At 34.7% G+C, this 15,929-nt stretch overlaps 1 protein-coding gene across 1 annotated transcript in view; it reads left to right on the forward strand.

Moving 5' to 3' along the window:
• LOC145677822 (carnitine O-acetyltransferase-like) overlaps positions 1 to 15,850 on the forward strand; it is a 37,669-nt gene extending 21,819 nt beyond the window's left edge. Inside the window, exons 6-8 of the mRNA XM_081748146.1 lie at positions 751 to 922; positions 9,153 to 9,331; positions 15,715 to 15,850. Coding sequence (XP_081604272.1) covers positions 751 to 922; positions 9,153 to 9,331; positions 15,715 to 15,819 — 456 coding nt within the window. The 3' untranslated portion in view covers positions 15,820 to 15,850. The remainder of the gene's footprint in view (positions 1 to 750; positions 923 to 9,152; positions 9,332 to 15,714) is intronic.
• Positions 15,851 to 15,929: the final 79 nt, after the last annotated feature.

Raw genomic sequence — 15,929 nt, forward strand, 5'->3', positions numbered from 1 at the left:
ATTTGGCTTGTAGTCAGTAGTAGATTATGTTCTTGAGAGCCAACAGACACCTAAAAATAAAGGTCGGGTTTCCAAGAAGACTAATCATTGACCTTTAACTGTATGTAAGATCGAAAAAGAATCATTCTGTCATAAAGGAAAGATAATGATGAACTTTTTTCTTGGGTAAAAACATCCCACTTCGGTAATAAATTGTGATCATAGATGCATCGCATTTTGCGATACAATTTTTTGTTTGCATTGCATTTCTAGGGTTTTGTGTAGCAAAATGCGATGCGATACCGCGTAAATAAAACGCTGGGTTAGTACATATAAATCCTAGCCCTAACGATGACGTTAGGAAACATTCTTGTCATTTATAAATTTTTGGTTAATTTATTGCTTTCCCATCATATACTAGCATAAGCAATATTTGGTGGCAATTATTGAACCAAAACACAAAATTTGATGTATGTACGCTCTTGTTAATGAGAGATATTTTGAACATTGACATTTTAGAGCTTACACATTACTTTTTTTTTTTTTTTTTTAATGTATATACTACAGTTGCAGAGAAAACACGAAAGCAACATCCTCTGTCGTGTACGTTGTTAATTTGTGAAGCCATTATTGCTGTTTAAATAGTGGGCGCCTATTTTGGAAAGAGTAGGGTCGTATATTTCGTATTACTACTTAATACTGTGCTTGCTTACTCGGGTTTATAATTTATTTACGTACTAACATGTTACATTTTGATTTGTTCATCTGTAGTTTTTTAAGATGCCATGCTATCGTGATACCGGAAAAGTTATGAGTGAAGGTCAACTTCTGTATATGTTACAAAACTGTGTGATGAGGTCAGTTAATCCTGGACCAGGAGTTGGTATTCTTTCGTCAGACCACAGAGACAATTGGGCAGAAGCCTATAGGATTTTGTGTTCAGGTAAAATTACTTTACGGAATTTTATTTTTATTATAACAATAAATGTAATTGTCAAGTGAACTACGTATTGAATATAGGTAGCATTGTAAAAATGGATAGTGTAGAAAGTGAACAATACATGTGTTAATGAATATGCATGTAAGAAACATTTATGAGTGTCACGATTCGTTAATAGAAATGATTGAAAGTTTTATTTCAACGGTGTAAGAATTATGCCTTATGTTACTCTACAATAGATTCCTATTGGAAATTCAATCGTGAAGAATATATTAAAGAGGGACATTAACAATTCCGTTGCTTACCATGTGAAAACAACAACTAAAATGACGCACATTCGAGGGTCCTGATTGCTACATTTGTAATTTTGCTATTGCTACCTTTGTAATTTTCGATAGCTGGACTACTTCTCTTATTTACTAAAGATCCCTAAGAATGTAAATGCAATACAGTTCTTATATAGCACAGTTTCCATATTTGTCGCGTTTGTCAATGTCACAAAATTCTCAATCGAAAAGATGAAAGTAAACCTAACTACGAAACAAAACCAAGAAAAAATTAAATTAAATTAATATATAAAAAGAAAAGTAAATTTTTGAAACCACTAAAACTATCACCTGGAAAAAATTGAAGAATTTTCACCAAAGGCTTATTCTTGAATAATGAATGTCTCACGCACTGTACCGTATCGTTGCACAGAATGAAAGTTGAGTATACAAGTTAACAGGTAAGACGGTCGGTGGCCAGTATAAACAAGCTGACCATGGAAGAAAATGTGAAGTGTTTTCATGAGGTCAGCAGGTATACTCTTCAATACATACTGTATAAAAAAGGTAAGTTATTGCTCTTATAATTATATTAAAATAGCAGACCTTAATAGAAAATAATAATAATAGTAATTTCACTCGACTTAATGTTTATATACTTCTGTAAAGTAATACCTATTTAAAATAAGGCAAACTTTAAAAAAAAAAAAAAAAAAAAAAAAAAAAAACCTATATTTTTGCAGTGTAGGTGCAAAACAGCGCAATTTTTTGTTTTAAATAAGTAAACAAAGTTATAAATAAGTAAATAAGTGAAGTCTTAGTGATATCTGACTGATACTTTGACCTTCTAGTATATTAAATTGTGTGGCTTGCGTAACTATATATATATATATATATATATAATACTAATTTCTAAGACGAATTAAAAGCATAGCCCATAGAACTTCTTTTAGTGACATTTTATGCAGCTTATACACTTTTAAGCGCGCCAAGCATGTCGATTATTTCACAAAAACAGAAACCTGTATATAACTCGAGAACCAGGATGAATTGTCTTTAAACAAAGTTTAACCTCGCATAATCTAATATGTTAGGGTTTTCATTATGCTTACGCAGTCGTATGTAGTAAAAGTAAGTTATTTTACATATCTGCGTTACTTTTAATTTCAAATTACAACCCAATATTTCTTTTCCTTCCAATGCAATGCAGGTATATAAAGTAACTTTTATTTCTGTACTCGCATACTCTAATTTACTTGTCAAAATCTGTTGCAAAACAATAGCTTTTTTTTATTGTTATTTATAGTGTTACTTTTATTTCTGAAGATAATAGACTATGTATAGTCTTTAAAAGAGGTCTACATATAACACATTGAACAGAAACGTTTGGGTGCTATTCTCGCTGAGAAATAGAGTGTGCAAACATGCTCAATTTGTGACAGAGTGAAATCGAAAGTTCGGTTAAAGGCTTATAGAGGAAGTATGACATCGTTGTTCAGGTTAGAGCGAGAGAGAGAGAGAGACTTATTGGATATCATTGGAATAAATGGAAAGTAAATACTCCATAAGGCTACATATTGCAAACAAATGTTTGGATTCTCTGGATAATGGGGAATCTTATTTTGGATAGATGTAGGTTTTAAAAAAAAAAGTTCTAAAATCTATAATACCCTTTAAATTTTTCACACTTACCTCCATGTTCTCTAAAGACAGTGTAACAGCTACTACTTCCCAGTCCTTGGAAGAATACCACTAAATAAGTATCGGATTCTATTGCATCTGGTAGTATTAAAATTCTAATCAGGCCTAAAATAGCAGTAATTATTACATCCTTCGGTCAGGATAATTTCTGTTCAGTAGTCTAGTATATTAAAAAGAAAATTTAAAAGAAATCATAGTATCCTGAGTGGTCGGAAAATTGGACATTTTCGATACTCATAATTCATAACTAAAAACTGCATATGTAAATCTTAAATATGGAGAGGATAAGATTCATTTCTCTCCGAACTGGTAAATGTCATAAACACAGTATGTAGTAGGTGCATGAAATGCCAACGATCATACAAAAGAAACATAAATACTTTACTTAAATCCAGGATATTTATTGTATTTCTAGAGAACAGTATATCAAAATATAACACATAAACACATTTAGGCACAATATTACGACCTATGAATGATTGAAAAATTTAAATTTTATTAATATTATTATGTCCTTTCATTAGTATTCTAACACTTGAAATTGGTATACTTGAACACACTGATATTCGTAAGTGGGAGGGAGATGAGGTACAATCCATAGACTCACTAAGGTAGGGAGAATGATTATTTAAATCTGTTATCCATTCTACTTTTCGATATGAAAATTCCAATAACTAACTAACTAACTAAAAAAAGGGGTTGAAGATGTGTGATTGGATCACTACGTCCGTGAGATGATTAATTTAGAAATTGTTTCATATTATGCAGTTTGTGAATAAAATAGAAAACGATTCAACTCCATTTTCGTAATTGAAAATTACTAACTTCCACTTTAACGCATTATTACTATACTAAAGCATTTATGTACAAAATAGAAACGTTCAACACCAGTGCGTTGTATGCAATACATGCAGAACGATCTAACGAGGTCGCTATAACAGAATACACGAATGCGCTGTCCTGAGAAGTACAAGCTTTTTCAATGTTGGTTTTGTGCGTTGTCTAGATATGTAAAAATCTATATATAAAGGTACTATAATTGCTTTTGGCTGATATACTCAGTCCGAACAACACTGAAATTCAACATGCACCTTTGCTTCCTTGAGAGTAGAAACAACAACATATTTCTCACAGTCTCCTATAAATATTTCCCACTAACTTAGATGAAGAATGTGATGAGTGTGTTAAATGTTTTAGGTTAATGATAAGAAAAGAAAGAAAAAAAACTGAATAATAATAATATATTGGTAATTCTGAATATGCTATCATTCCTTTGGCATCTTACACAGTTACAGTTTGAAGTTCATAAAAATGCCATTATTTTTACTCTTTCCACAAAGAGTTACTCCTTGTCTTATCAAGATTAGCGTGATGACAGAAAGTCGAAAAAGCACCTGGCTGTTTTCTTTTATAATAATAATAATAATAATAATAATAATAATAATAATAATAATAATAATAATAATAATAATAATAATAATAATAATAATAAATTATTCGTTACGAAAAGGAAAACAAGAAAATTAATGATTTCAGAATTTTGAGCTTTTTCGTTTCTCATAGAAAATAAGAAATGTTACCAAGAAATAACTGCAGGTTAAAATGCATTGTATACTCAGATAAAAGGAAGTCGTGGAACAGGTATCGGTTACAAGTAGTGTGCAAACATCTGCAATATTTCAAAAAACTATTCAGGTTTAGCTTCTTCCGACAGAAAAGGTTGTTACTGTTTCACATGTTTCTATTTCTTATAAAGCTTGTTATTGAGATTTCTTAAATGTGTTTATCTTCCTTCAAACGTACAAAAATGTATAACTTGGAAGATAATATGATGTACTAAGTGTATAAAATATATAGTTTTTCAATAGTATTTACTCATTGGCAATTAAACATTTTTCCTTTTTTTAGATGTACCCAAATAATTCACTGCTTTTATGCTTTAAAAACATGCTGTTTTTTAAAACTGTTTGATTGAACCATTTTATAGTATCGTAGTTTATTGATCTTTTTAAATCATATTAAGAACGAAGTCATCCAGGTTTGGATTAGCAACTAGGCTGAAGCCTGGGGCGGCATATTTGACTCCCTCTCCCTCACTTTATATATTACAGAATAATTTAATTTATTGTACTAGAAATTTCCCGTATTGGCATTTCTGCGTTACATATTGTAATAGGCTTTTCCCTTTTCGAATGATCCTGCAGTATAAATATGCATTCAATAAGAAACTGTCCTAGCTCTCTCCAAATGGACTTCGTGGTGGACAAACACCGTGTGCGTGGGTTTTCTCAGGAGTGCTCTAGTTTTCTCCCACTTTCTTCATTTCACTATTTCGTCTCCCTTAGTCTCGGTGTATAATCGTGGGGCGTTAAACTACTAAAATAAAACAAAAAGACTTCATGTAGCTATGACTGAGTGCTCGCCCGTTGTCAACAACAAATTGGTCGTTGTAATTTACAACACAAGAACTACGTCGCTTTGAAAACTTTTTTTTTTTCTTTTAAATGAAGGGGAATGGGGTTCTTGAGGTATAGCGTAGTACGCCAGAGTATGTTAACTCGGCCATAAAGTCATCCAATTTACTTATACACCGCCATCTTACTTTTGTAACGATATCTTTGTATTTTTTTAGCGTAATTCTAAATATATTTTATTATACTTCTGGGCAATGTGTAATTTTAAAATATGCACTAACTAGTTAGAAGAAGAAGAAGATGATGATACGAAAAAAGAAATAGAATCAAAATTGATTCTAATATGTTAATTTGATGAGTTTTTGTCCTTAGGTTGTAATGACGACGAATAATCAATAAATTATTCCAGAACCATCTTAAGGAAGGGATATGCACACAATCTTTTGAGGTGTATTTATTTTAGTGATTATACCGGTATGATATAATAGTTCACGAACCATCATATAAATTATGTATGAGAAATCATAGAAGTATATTTTATTTCAATAATTGTGTGTCACCATAAAGCACGGAAAGATAAATACAATATAAATTATTTTTGAGTGAATTTAGTGATATAATATAGCTAAAAATATGACTGAGGACCTGTATATAACAAGTTATGCTGTTATACTTTTCTTGTTTACATTTTAGCAAGTCTCCCGGTGGGGGCACTCGGTCGAAAAAGTGTAAAACGCTTTTTCAAGCCAGTCATCCTGAACACAGGCGTGCGCAACATGGGTGCCTTGGCACCCCCATTAGACAAACTTTTTTTATGTAGAATTATTACAAACTGAGAAGAGAATGATCTACATTCTGCTTCAGAAAATCACATTTAACTTCCGCGTGCCAAATATGACATGTTAATTTTATAATAGTTAACAGTACAATTATTTTTTTGTGTATTAAGAAAGATAAAGAATGTATGCACTATGTTCGTAAGGTGTAATGATTGAATGGCAGATACCATTGAATGTCAGAAGAAGAGGTGTTTACAAAATAATTACGTGTAAATTATTTCCCGTCTGCATATGTGCCGTGCGTCGCCGACGCGGCATCGGGTGCAATGACGCTATCTTTTCTTAGGGAAAGGGGGAGGGGCGGACGACATTCCATATGGTGGTACTTTAGAACTGGCACCCACATTCCCAATGTCCTGCGCACGCTAATGATTCTGAATGAGGTTTTCCTGAGTTTTCCTCATTCACATCAGGCAAATGTTGGGGTGGTACTTAATTTATAGGTCCCAAGCCACTTCCTTCCTTCCCCAATCCTTTCTTCCTTCCCTTTCCTCGGATTGTGTGCTCGCCGAGGGACGTCATCCCTCAAAACGTAAAGGGCTAAATGGCCTTAGATGCCAAAAGCTCAGAAATATAAATCCTAAATCCCCTAATTTTAGCAAATCGTTGCCAATTTAGAATTTGAAATTATTTCATCTTAACGAGTACCAAACTCCTGTATATATATATTTAGCCTGTCTATCGATGAGTGTGTCCGTTCGTCTGGGAGACAAGAACTCTTTGATAGATGACCATCAATTGTGGCCAAGATGTAGACGGTCACAAGTTAGGAACCGGGTTCGTTGGTACAGGTAATAATTCAAACCGGAAGTGGTACAAATTAATCATTTCTTGTATTAACGTTGATCTAGTGTTGGAAAATTCCATGAAAAGTTCAAACTTGAAAAGTTCGCGCGAAAGTTCGGCTCTTTTTTTTAAAATTGTCCATTTAAAAAATCCCTGTAAAATTACAAACATTTTGGTATATAACATGGCTATATTAAAAATCGAAGTAAATTTATTTTAGTTTTTTTCTCTTTCTAATAGTACATAGTTTTCACATTTTTTCAAAAGACGTTACGGAGCGTTACAAGCATGTATTTCAAATTTCAAGCCTATATCATAAAGCAGTATGTTTTCGGCAGAAACCTTCAATTTTACATGATGCTGACAACCGAAAACTTAAATTTTTTGACTTGCACAAACAAGTTTATGTCATAAACTCACGCATTACCAATACAAAATTAATCATTTTATTTAATATTTTTTTTTTCTTGGTGGAAAGCACTGATTCAGTTACAATAATGTGTTTTACGTGTTTATCCACATCATGTATAATGTCAGTGTGTGTCAGTCCATCTTGTATCGTTATGGTGCTATACTGTATAACACATAGGTAGCTCACAGTCATCACACTATGTTCAGAATAAGTTATTATAAAAATGAATGTCGCTAATTAGTAAATAAAAGGAAGCAAAAGTTCGGGAAAAGTTGCTTATGAAAAGTTCGGAAACGAAAAAAGTTCGCTCATTTACATCTCTACGTTGATCAGTATAAAAGCGGTTAATATATTGCGAGAAGCGGTTTTTTGCAATCAATTAAACGTAAGAAGCATACATTTCATTTCCATCCTTAACTATCTATTAAAATCCTAAGTGGCAGAAATGCACTATAACTTTCAGTTTCAATATGGATCTACATAGAGCAAAAAACGATAAGAGATAGTGATAAGAGTTTTTTTTTTGGAATCAATTTAACGTTCTAGGAATAGATACCATCTTCTGTTTAACCCTCTATTCAAACCAGAAGTGGCAAAATCTGACACTTCCGGTTTTAACGTTGATTGCTAAGAGTAAAAATGGTCATATATAACAAGAAGGGATTTTCTGTAATCAATTAAACGCCACAAGAATATGTACTGTCTCTATTCTAATGTATCTACTAAACCCGGAAGTGGTAGAAATTTACAACCAATTTTGGTTTAATATTGAAAACACACCACACCATACAAACCAAACTCCTTCGTGTTCTGTACACATAACATTGGTACTTGTTGAGGTATTGTAAATGTTTATGCGCTTTAGGAAACATGAAGTGAATGTAATAAATTTAAATAAGTGTTCTTTACTTTCTTTAAGTAACTAGAAATATCTTGTTTAAACTCATATAAACTCAACATAATTTGTCCTTGTTTCTCTCAGTCATTTATTTTTGGATTCTTTATATGCCCAAAATAATGGGAAAATTTTGTGTTTTCTGAAATAACCACCTTTCATATTGCCTGGTTACTTCTATATATTACCAGCCCATGGCTGGTCAGTAGAGATTTGAGAAATAAAGCATTAATAACGTAGAAATACTGGTCATGTTGCTAGCAGTTCAATTGTTAGGGCAACCGCTCACCAGCATGAGGTCGAGGTTCGAGTCTACCAGTTCAGCGGTCTGGTTTGACTGTTTATTTTATTTATTTTTCTTTATTTTAGCTAATGACTGCAGCTTAAGCACGTTTTTCATTCTCGAAGAGTTTTATTTTTAAAGTGACTTATATCGTTCGAACTTCCAGAAGATTCCACAGATTACATGCCCATTGACATGTTACTATGGTGCATATTTTATTGATACATTATTTTGTCCACATTCTACTCAAATTTACTTCTGTAACTTCAAAACTCTGTAATTTCTAGCTTTGTCTTAAGTAATTCAACGATTTATCACCGCAGAAATAAAGGCTTGCCTTGTCTTTTGCCAATCCAGTCATCAATTTTGGCAACCCCTCTTAAGATCCATCTTTATATCATCCTGCCTCTTTCTTTTTGATCTTGTTGCTTTACGATAGGCAGACATACTTTTAGCACGTATTTTCACTCAAACGACTGTGCCGAGCATCTTAAAGCTTCCATTTTATTGTTCGTATAATATTTGATAACTGTTTCTGTGTGCATTTAGTAATAAATTTACGCATGATTCTACTAATATGTCGTACCATAGAAAAGATAACAGCAATTGAAATGAGTTTTTCGTTTGTTTTAAATAGATTCTGTAAATCGAGAAACTATAGAAGCTATTGAAACGTCAATAGCCATAATGGCAATTGATAAACCCGTATCACATGAAGGCTATCCGAACCGTAAAACATTGGCTGCTGAACAGGCACTGCATGGTGGAGGAAGCTATTTAAATTCTTGTAATCGCTGGTTCGATAAGACTATACAGGTAAGGAAAATAGAAAAAAAAATTGCACACATTTTATCAATGAATTTTGATCATTTCGTTACAGTTAGTCAGTTTCTATTTATGTCAAGGTGAATGCAGTCGTGTGCTCCTTTTAATATATGTATGTTTTAGGTACTTTCTGAGTGAACTAACTACTGGATGTAAAATGTTTTAAATTGATTATTTCTCTTTAATTGACATAATCTTTATACAAATTGTACCGTTTATTTGAAAGTTACTGAAACAAAAATATTTGATGAAGTTCAATTTTAAATGGACTCAAGCAGCCACTGCTAAAATTCGAGTAATTCCATACAAATATTCGGAGAAAAATATTATGAGAGTAAGGAAAAAATTATTCGAGTAAACGAATGGTTGTTCGAACAGTCCTTAAACAATGAATAATTTTAAGGCTGTAATCGTCAGCAAAATGGTATAGTTTCTCCTTTACGTAATGTACGTAGTTTCTTGTGTGTAATTTGTAAATAAACGGACAGTTTTGGGAACATAATTATTCATAATTTAGCGAAAACCGCAAGTATATTGATGAGGGAGCAGGTAAGGAGGATGGAATTTACCTTTGTTGCAGACAGTATACAGAGTGTTTCAAAACAACACCGACAACGTTTGGGAGGTGATTCCTGGCACCAAGATAAGACAAAAACTATAGACCAACCTGGGTGCACAAATGCTTCCTTTCAGAGTTATAGGCTACCGAAAATATGAAATAATAATAATAATAATAATAATAATAATAATAATAATAATAATAATAATAATAATAATATAAATAAATAAAATAAAAAAAATAAAGGTCCATAGCTCCAATACTATGGGACATACCGTAGTCAGGTCAAGACTTCACTTAGGAACTAATATGTGCGCTTTTCAAAAATACATGTTTCAGAATCCTGCGGTACTCACGCAACAACTTTTGTATAGGGAGTTTGGTTACGAGCATATAATTTGAAATACTCACCAACTACCTCCACAAATATTGTTGCGGAAGTACCGCAGGATTCTGAAACATGGATATTTAGATAGGCCACAGACTAGTTCCTAAATAAAGTCTTAACCCGACTACGGTATGTCGCATAGTATGGAGCTATGGACCTTTAAAATTCATTTTTTCATATTTTCGGCAGGCTATAACTCCGAAAGGAACATTTGTGCACCCAGGTTGGTCTATAGTTTTTATCTTATATTAATGTCAGGAATCACCTCCCAAACGTTGTCGGTTTTGTTTGGAAACACCCTGTATACAGTGTGTTCCGGAAATAAACCGACAAATTTCGCATACGTATTAAGGAGCTTAATACAAGAAAAAAAGTTTATCTGTGACTTCGGTCGGAAATGCCTAACTATGGACATACGGTCAATTTAATTAAATTAATGGAATTAGTCCTAAGATCGCTACACTAAATAAAACAACCGACAAACTTCGCATACGTGTTCAGGACCTTATTAAAGAAAAAGTTTATCTATGACTTTGATGCGAAACACCTAATTATGGATATGGATCGATTTATTTTAATTAGTGGTGTTAGTCGTACGGTGGATACAATGAATAAACTTAGGATATATTCAGGACCTCACTATAAGAGAAACGTTTATCTGCGACTTCGGTCGGAAACGCCTTATTACGGAGATGGGCTAATTTAAGATTACTACCCTATGACCAATTTCACTAAAATTGTCCTCTTTACTGAATTCTTGCCAGACATAGTATATGAGTTATTCATAAACTTCCAGCTAACATCAGTTCGTTACTTAAACCAATGAAAGAAACATATACCTGCGCACTCCTGGAGTATATCGTATTCCTTGTGAATGTGGCAGATCATATATAGGGTAAACTGAACTGGGGAGCTGAATGAAGTTACTGTTTGAAATGGAGGCTGGCCATCGACATGTTAGCGTAAAAGACAGCAACTTCATTCACTTATATTGTGGGTCCAGGTAAATGGCAACGTTGCATTTTCATTTAATATTAGGCGCATAAAGCGTGTACAGCCCAAACAACTCGTCTGATTTAAAAAAAAAAAAAATCCTTCCCTTTAGATTGAAAACATCATATTTGGAGACGAATTCCCATCTTAAATTTTGTTATAACTCTGATAATAACAGAGTTACCCTTGTCAGGAGACTTCTGAGATACCCTGTATATGCCCACATTTCCGATCTCTTTAACAATCCCTGATGATGAGTGTAATGTCTGCATGAAAAACGTCGGAAGTCAATATTTTCACGTGGCTGATAACCCGAGAAATCTTACTAGAATTACGTCGCCAGGAAAGATTCAATTCGTTCTTTACTGTTTTCATGGTTACATATTTAACATTTACTCATTAAATCAGCTCTGAAATTTCATAGATTCAGGAGTACTCTTCAGTTTAAGAATAACATTGAAATATATGATTACAGGAAGCAATTCAGGTTTACCTCGTATAAACAAACAGTCTAAGACGAAGATATCAACACCAGTAGAGGTTGATGTATTGGATAATATTTGGTCTAGGAATTAATTCGTGCGGGTGGACAAGAGATGGCGCAACGAACGGAGCGTCCCACAGTTCCGTGTATCCACACATGTGTTGCAAACCCCTGTCATCGCGTATCGTTCGTAGTATAGGGCAGTGGATTAAAGCGTCAACAATACCAGTTTGTAGTTAAGTGAACATGGCGCAATTTGTGCCTGATAAAGTGTTTTTGCGGGGTGTCCTGCTGCATTACTTTAACATGCAGAAAAGTGCGACTGAAAGTCATCGTATTTTGGTGGAAGTGTATGGTGACCATGCTCTAGCTGAGCGAACGTGTCAGAAGTGGTTTGCACGGTTTAGAAGTGGTGATTTCGGCTTGGCAGACCAAGAGCGAGCTGGACAGCCAAAAAAATTTCAAGACGAAGAATTGACAGCATTGCTCGAGCAGGATTCGTGTCAAACGCAGGAACGACTTGCAGCAGCATTAGGCGTTGATCAAACAACAGTCTCCAAACGCTTGAAAGCCATGGGAATGATTCAAAAGATGTCGTATTGGGTACCACATGAATTGAAAGACAGAGACGTTAAAAGACGAAAACCCATTTGCGAATTGCTGCTTCAACGACAGAGCAGAAAGGGGTTTCTGCATCGAATTATTACGGGTGATGAGAAGTGGATCCATTACGAGAACCCTAAACGAAAAAAGGCCTGGGTGAAACCAGGTGAACCAGGTCCATCACAACCAAAACGAGATATTCACTGTGCAAAGGTTATGTTGTGCATATGGTGGGATATGAAAGGTGTGGTGTACTATGAGCTGCTGCAACCGGGTGAAACTATGAATGGAGAACGTTATCGACGACAGTTAATGCGTTTGAAGCAAGCTCTGGCCAGAACACGACCAGAATGGGAGAACAGACATGATAAACTTATTGTTCAATATAATAACGCTCGCCCACATGTCGCAAAACCGGTCAAAACCTATTTAGAAAATGTCGGATGGGAAGTTTTACCCCACCCGCCGTATTCACTAGACGTTGCTCCTTCGGACTACTACTTGTTCGATTGCATGAACAACGATTTGATTGGACAGCGGTTTACTTCTTCAGAAGATATCGAAACATGGGTCTCTGACTGGATCGCTTCCAAGGATGAGGACTTCTTTCGCCACGGAATCCGTACATTGCCTGACAGATGGGCGAAAGTGGTGGCTAGCGATGGACAATATTTTTCTTAAGGTATTTATGTATTTTGTGTTTGTACTACAGCTTCAATGTGTGCGTACCAACCGCACGAATTAATTCCTAGACCAAATAGAATAATAAAACGCATTAAAAAGTTAAATAAAAAAATATTATTATATTCTTATGCTCTTCAATATGTTCAGTGTATTATTGATAGTTCGTGAATTCGCAAACAGTGACGCAGCTACACAGTTAGCCCTTGGGATGTTTATATCGAATTATTTTATTAGTCAAAGTATTGAGTTTCGTGCTACCAAGTCAATTGAAAAGATTTTAGATCATGTGGTAAATACACACATTGTCAGAAATACGATTGACTCTGTTAATTTATTTTTTAAGGGAGGTAACTCGTATACTTTGGAACAGAACATTTTTTTTACTTGCCTGAATGAAGTTTCAGTGTGTCATTAAATTCCCTTACGAGAAGGAGAGACTTGATTCTCTCTGGCTAAATAAGATTTTTACAATTGAATTTGTAGTTCAAAAACAGTAATTCAAATAACTGTAACTTTTGTTACCCACTGAAACGTGCTATGTGAGGTTGGTGACTTATCTTCACTTAGTACATGTTGCTGTATTAATAAAAATAAAAATATTAAGGTACTTTTTTTTTTTTGGTCTTTTAAACTAATTACGAGCGGGTGCTGATAAAGATTAAGCCTTCCAAGAAAAAATGAGCTAGGAAGCTGAAACTCCCACGCTATTCCACATATTCCCCTAGTAGGTCAATGCATCTGCGACATCTGTCCTGAAACTTTTTAAGTCCTTGTTAATAGAAGTCCTTTGTCTGCTATTGTAACCACTCATCTGTAGCATCAGTTGCCGCTTGAAGACTCTGAAAACGGTGACCGCTGCGATGTTTTTCGAGATTCGGGAACAGATGATCATCGGATGGAGCTAGGTCCGGCGAATAAGGGGGATGAGGCAACACTTAAAAGCCTAGGGTGGCCAATGTGTCTTGTGTTTCAGATACCGTGTGTGAGGAGGCACTGTCGTGCAAAAGCAGAACACCTTTGAAGATCTTACCACGACGTTTGTCTTTGATGTTTTCGTGCAACTTTCTCAAGAGACTACAGTACTATGCTGTATTAATCGTTGCATCCACCAGTAGAAATCTGTTCTTATCCCAAAAGATTTTTACCATTTGTTTCTGTGCAAACCTCAGCACACGGCACTTTGGCCGGGGAGAAGAACTGTGCCTCCATTCCTTAGACTGTTCTTTAGTCTCGGGATCATAACAATAGACCCACGTCTCATCACCAGTTACATGTTTCTTATTTAAAAATAATATATATATAAAACTCACTTCTTGCAAAATGCTCCAAAACTGTCCGCAAAAGTTCTCACTCTTTCCTGCTTTTGTTTCTTGGTCAGCAGGTTGGGGATCCATTTTGGTGCAACCTTCCTCATATCCTAGGGTGACCAGACGTACTGATTTTCGCAGTACAGTACTGTTTTTCAAAGAGCTGTCCTGCATATTGCGAAGACGCATAGAAAATTGAGAAATGCCCTTCTTTTCTAAAATGTCCTGCGAAATGTCCTGAGTTAACTTATTTGCAATATCTTAACGTTTCATTCTTTATTCACAACATTTTAAATCACAGGCACTCTTTTCCTGAATGATGAATCGCTGTGTTTTTTAACACTCCTCAAGAGACTAGGGATGGAGAACAATCAACAAACCATTGTTTTTACTCAGAAGGGCTTGTTGAGATATCGGCAATGTAGGAAAAGTTTCTTTTTGAACTTATGACAGTAATGCTAACCAAATTAAATAGAAGTTCTCTCGTGCCGGTCTAAATTTTCTCTCATTCCTTAAAATAATACCACGCTCCGAAAATCGATTAAAAAAGAAATTTTTAGCCCTACACGAAGTCGCACTGTATGTTCATAAAAATTAACCATTTTGTCATTCATCAAAGCATTTGGAGCTGGTCGAATTCCTGGATCACTTTTGTTCAGTACTTTTCTTTTGAACAAAAATGGATGATTAACGTAAGGTTAACGTTAAATGAAATAAGGACATGCGTATTGCCGACGCAGTGAACAATCATATACCATATACTATTATTTGTGTCCTACTTTTCACTTGTCAGAATCTGGTCACACTATCATATCCACATCATTATGAATAATGGTACCAACTCTTTCACGTGATATGCCCAAACATGTAGCAATCCTTTTAGCTGATATTTGACAATCTTCCATTATCATGTCCTGGATGGCTTGCACATTTTCAGGAACAGACACAGAAACAGGCCTGCCACTGGGTTTCGCACTTTCAGCATCAAAATGGCCAGTTCTGAAGTTTACCACACGCCCCCCTCCCCCCGCCAGTTTGTTTCATTCATCGTAGATCTGCGTCGCACCTTTTCCTTGGAGGAAGAGAAATTTCGTGACGGTCCTATGCTCCTCTAGACTGAAGCTTGCTGCAGGTGCTTCCATGTTCACTTCTGAAATGAAAAAGAAAAGAATGTCAATATCATAGAACATTGCATTTTGCAACGTAGTCGATACAGATCCTGCTCTATATATCCTGTTAATTTCAACTTCCGAGCTCATTTTTTTCTTGGTAAGGCTCAATCTTGATTAGCACCCCCTCGTATTATAGAGCATAGCGAGAGAGCGTTTGTATTTAATTTATCAATTGCTGTTTCAGTTCACAATTGGAGCGTGTGGCGAAGTAGGATTAACATATGAACATGCACCAGCTGAAGGTGGTGTGATTACCAACATGATGGATTTCATTGTTGATTACATGTAAGCAGTATTTGGAAATAATGTTCCTACTATGCTGAGAAATGATTTTGGAGAATCTCACTTGAAATTTTAATTCCTGAATATCGCTTTCGGCTTTGTCCTAGAACCTTATTC

Source organism: Thermobia domestica, unplaced genomic scaffold, assembly GCF_964235325.1.
Source record: "Thermobia domestica unplaced genomic scaffold, izTheDome1.hap1.1 HAP1_SCAFFOLD_1407, whole genome shotgun sequence".
Classification (NCBI taxonomy): Eukaryota; Metazoa; Arthropoda; class Insecta; order Zygentoma; family Lepismatidae; genus Thermobia; species Thermobia domestica.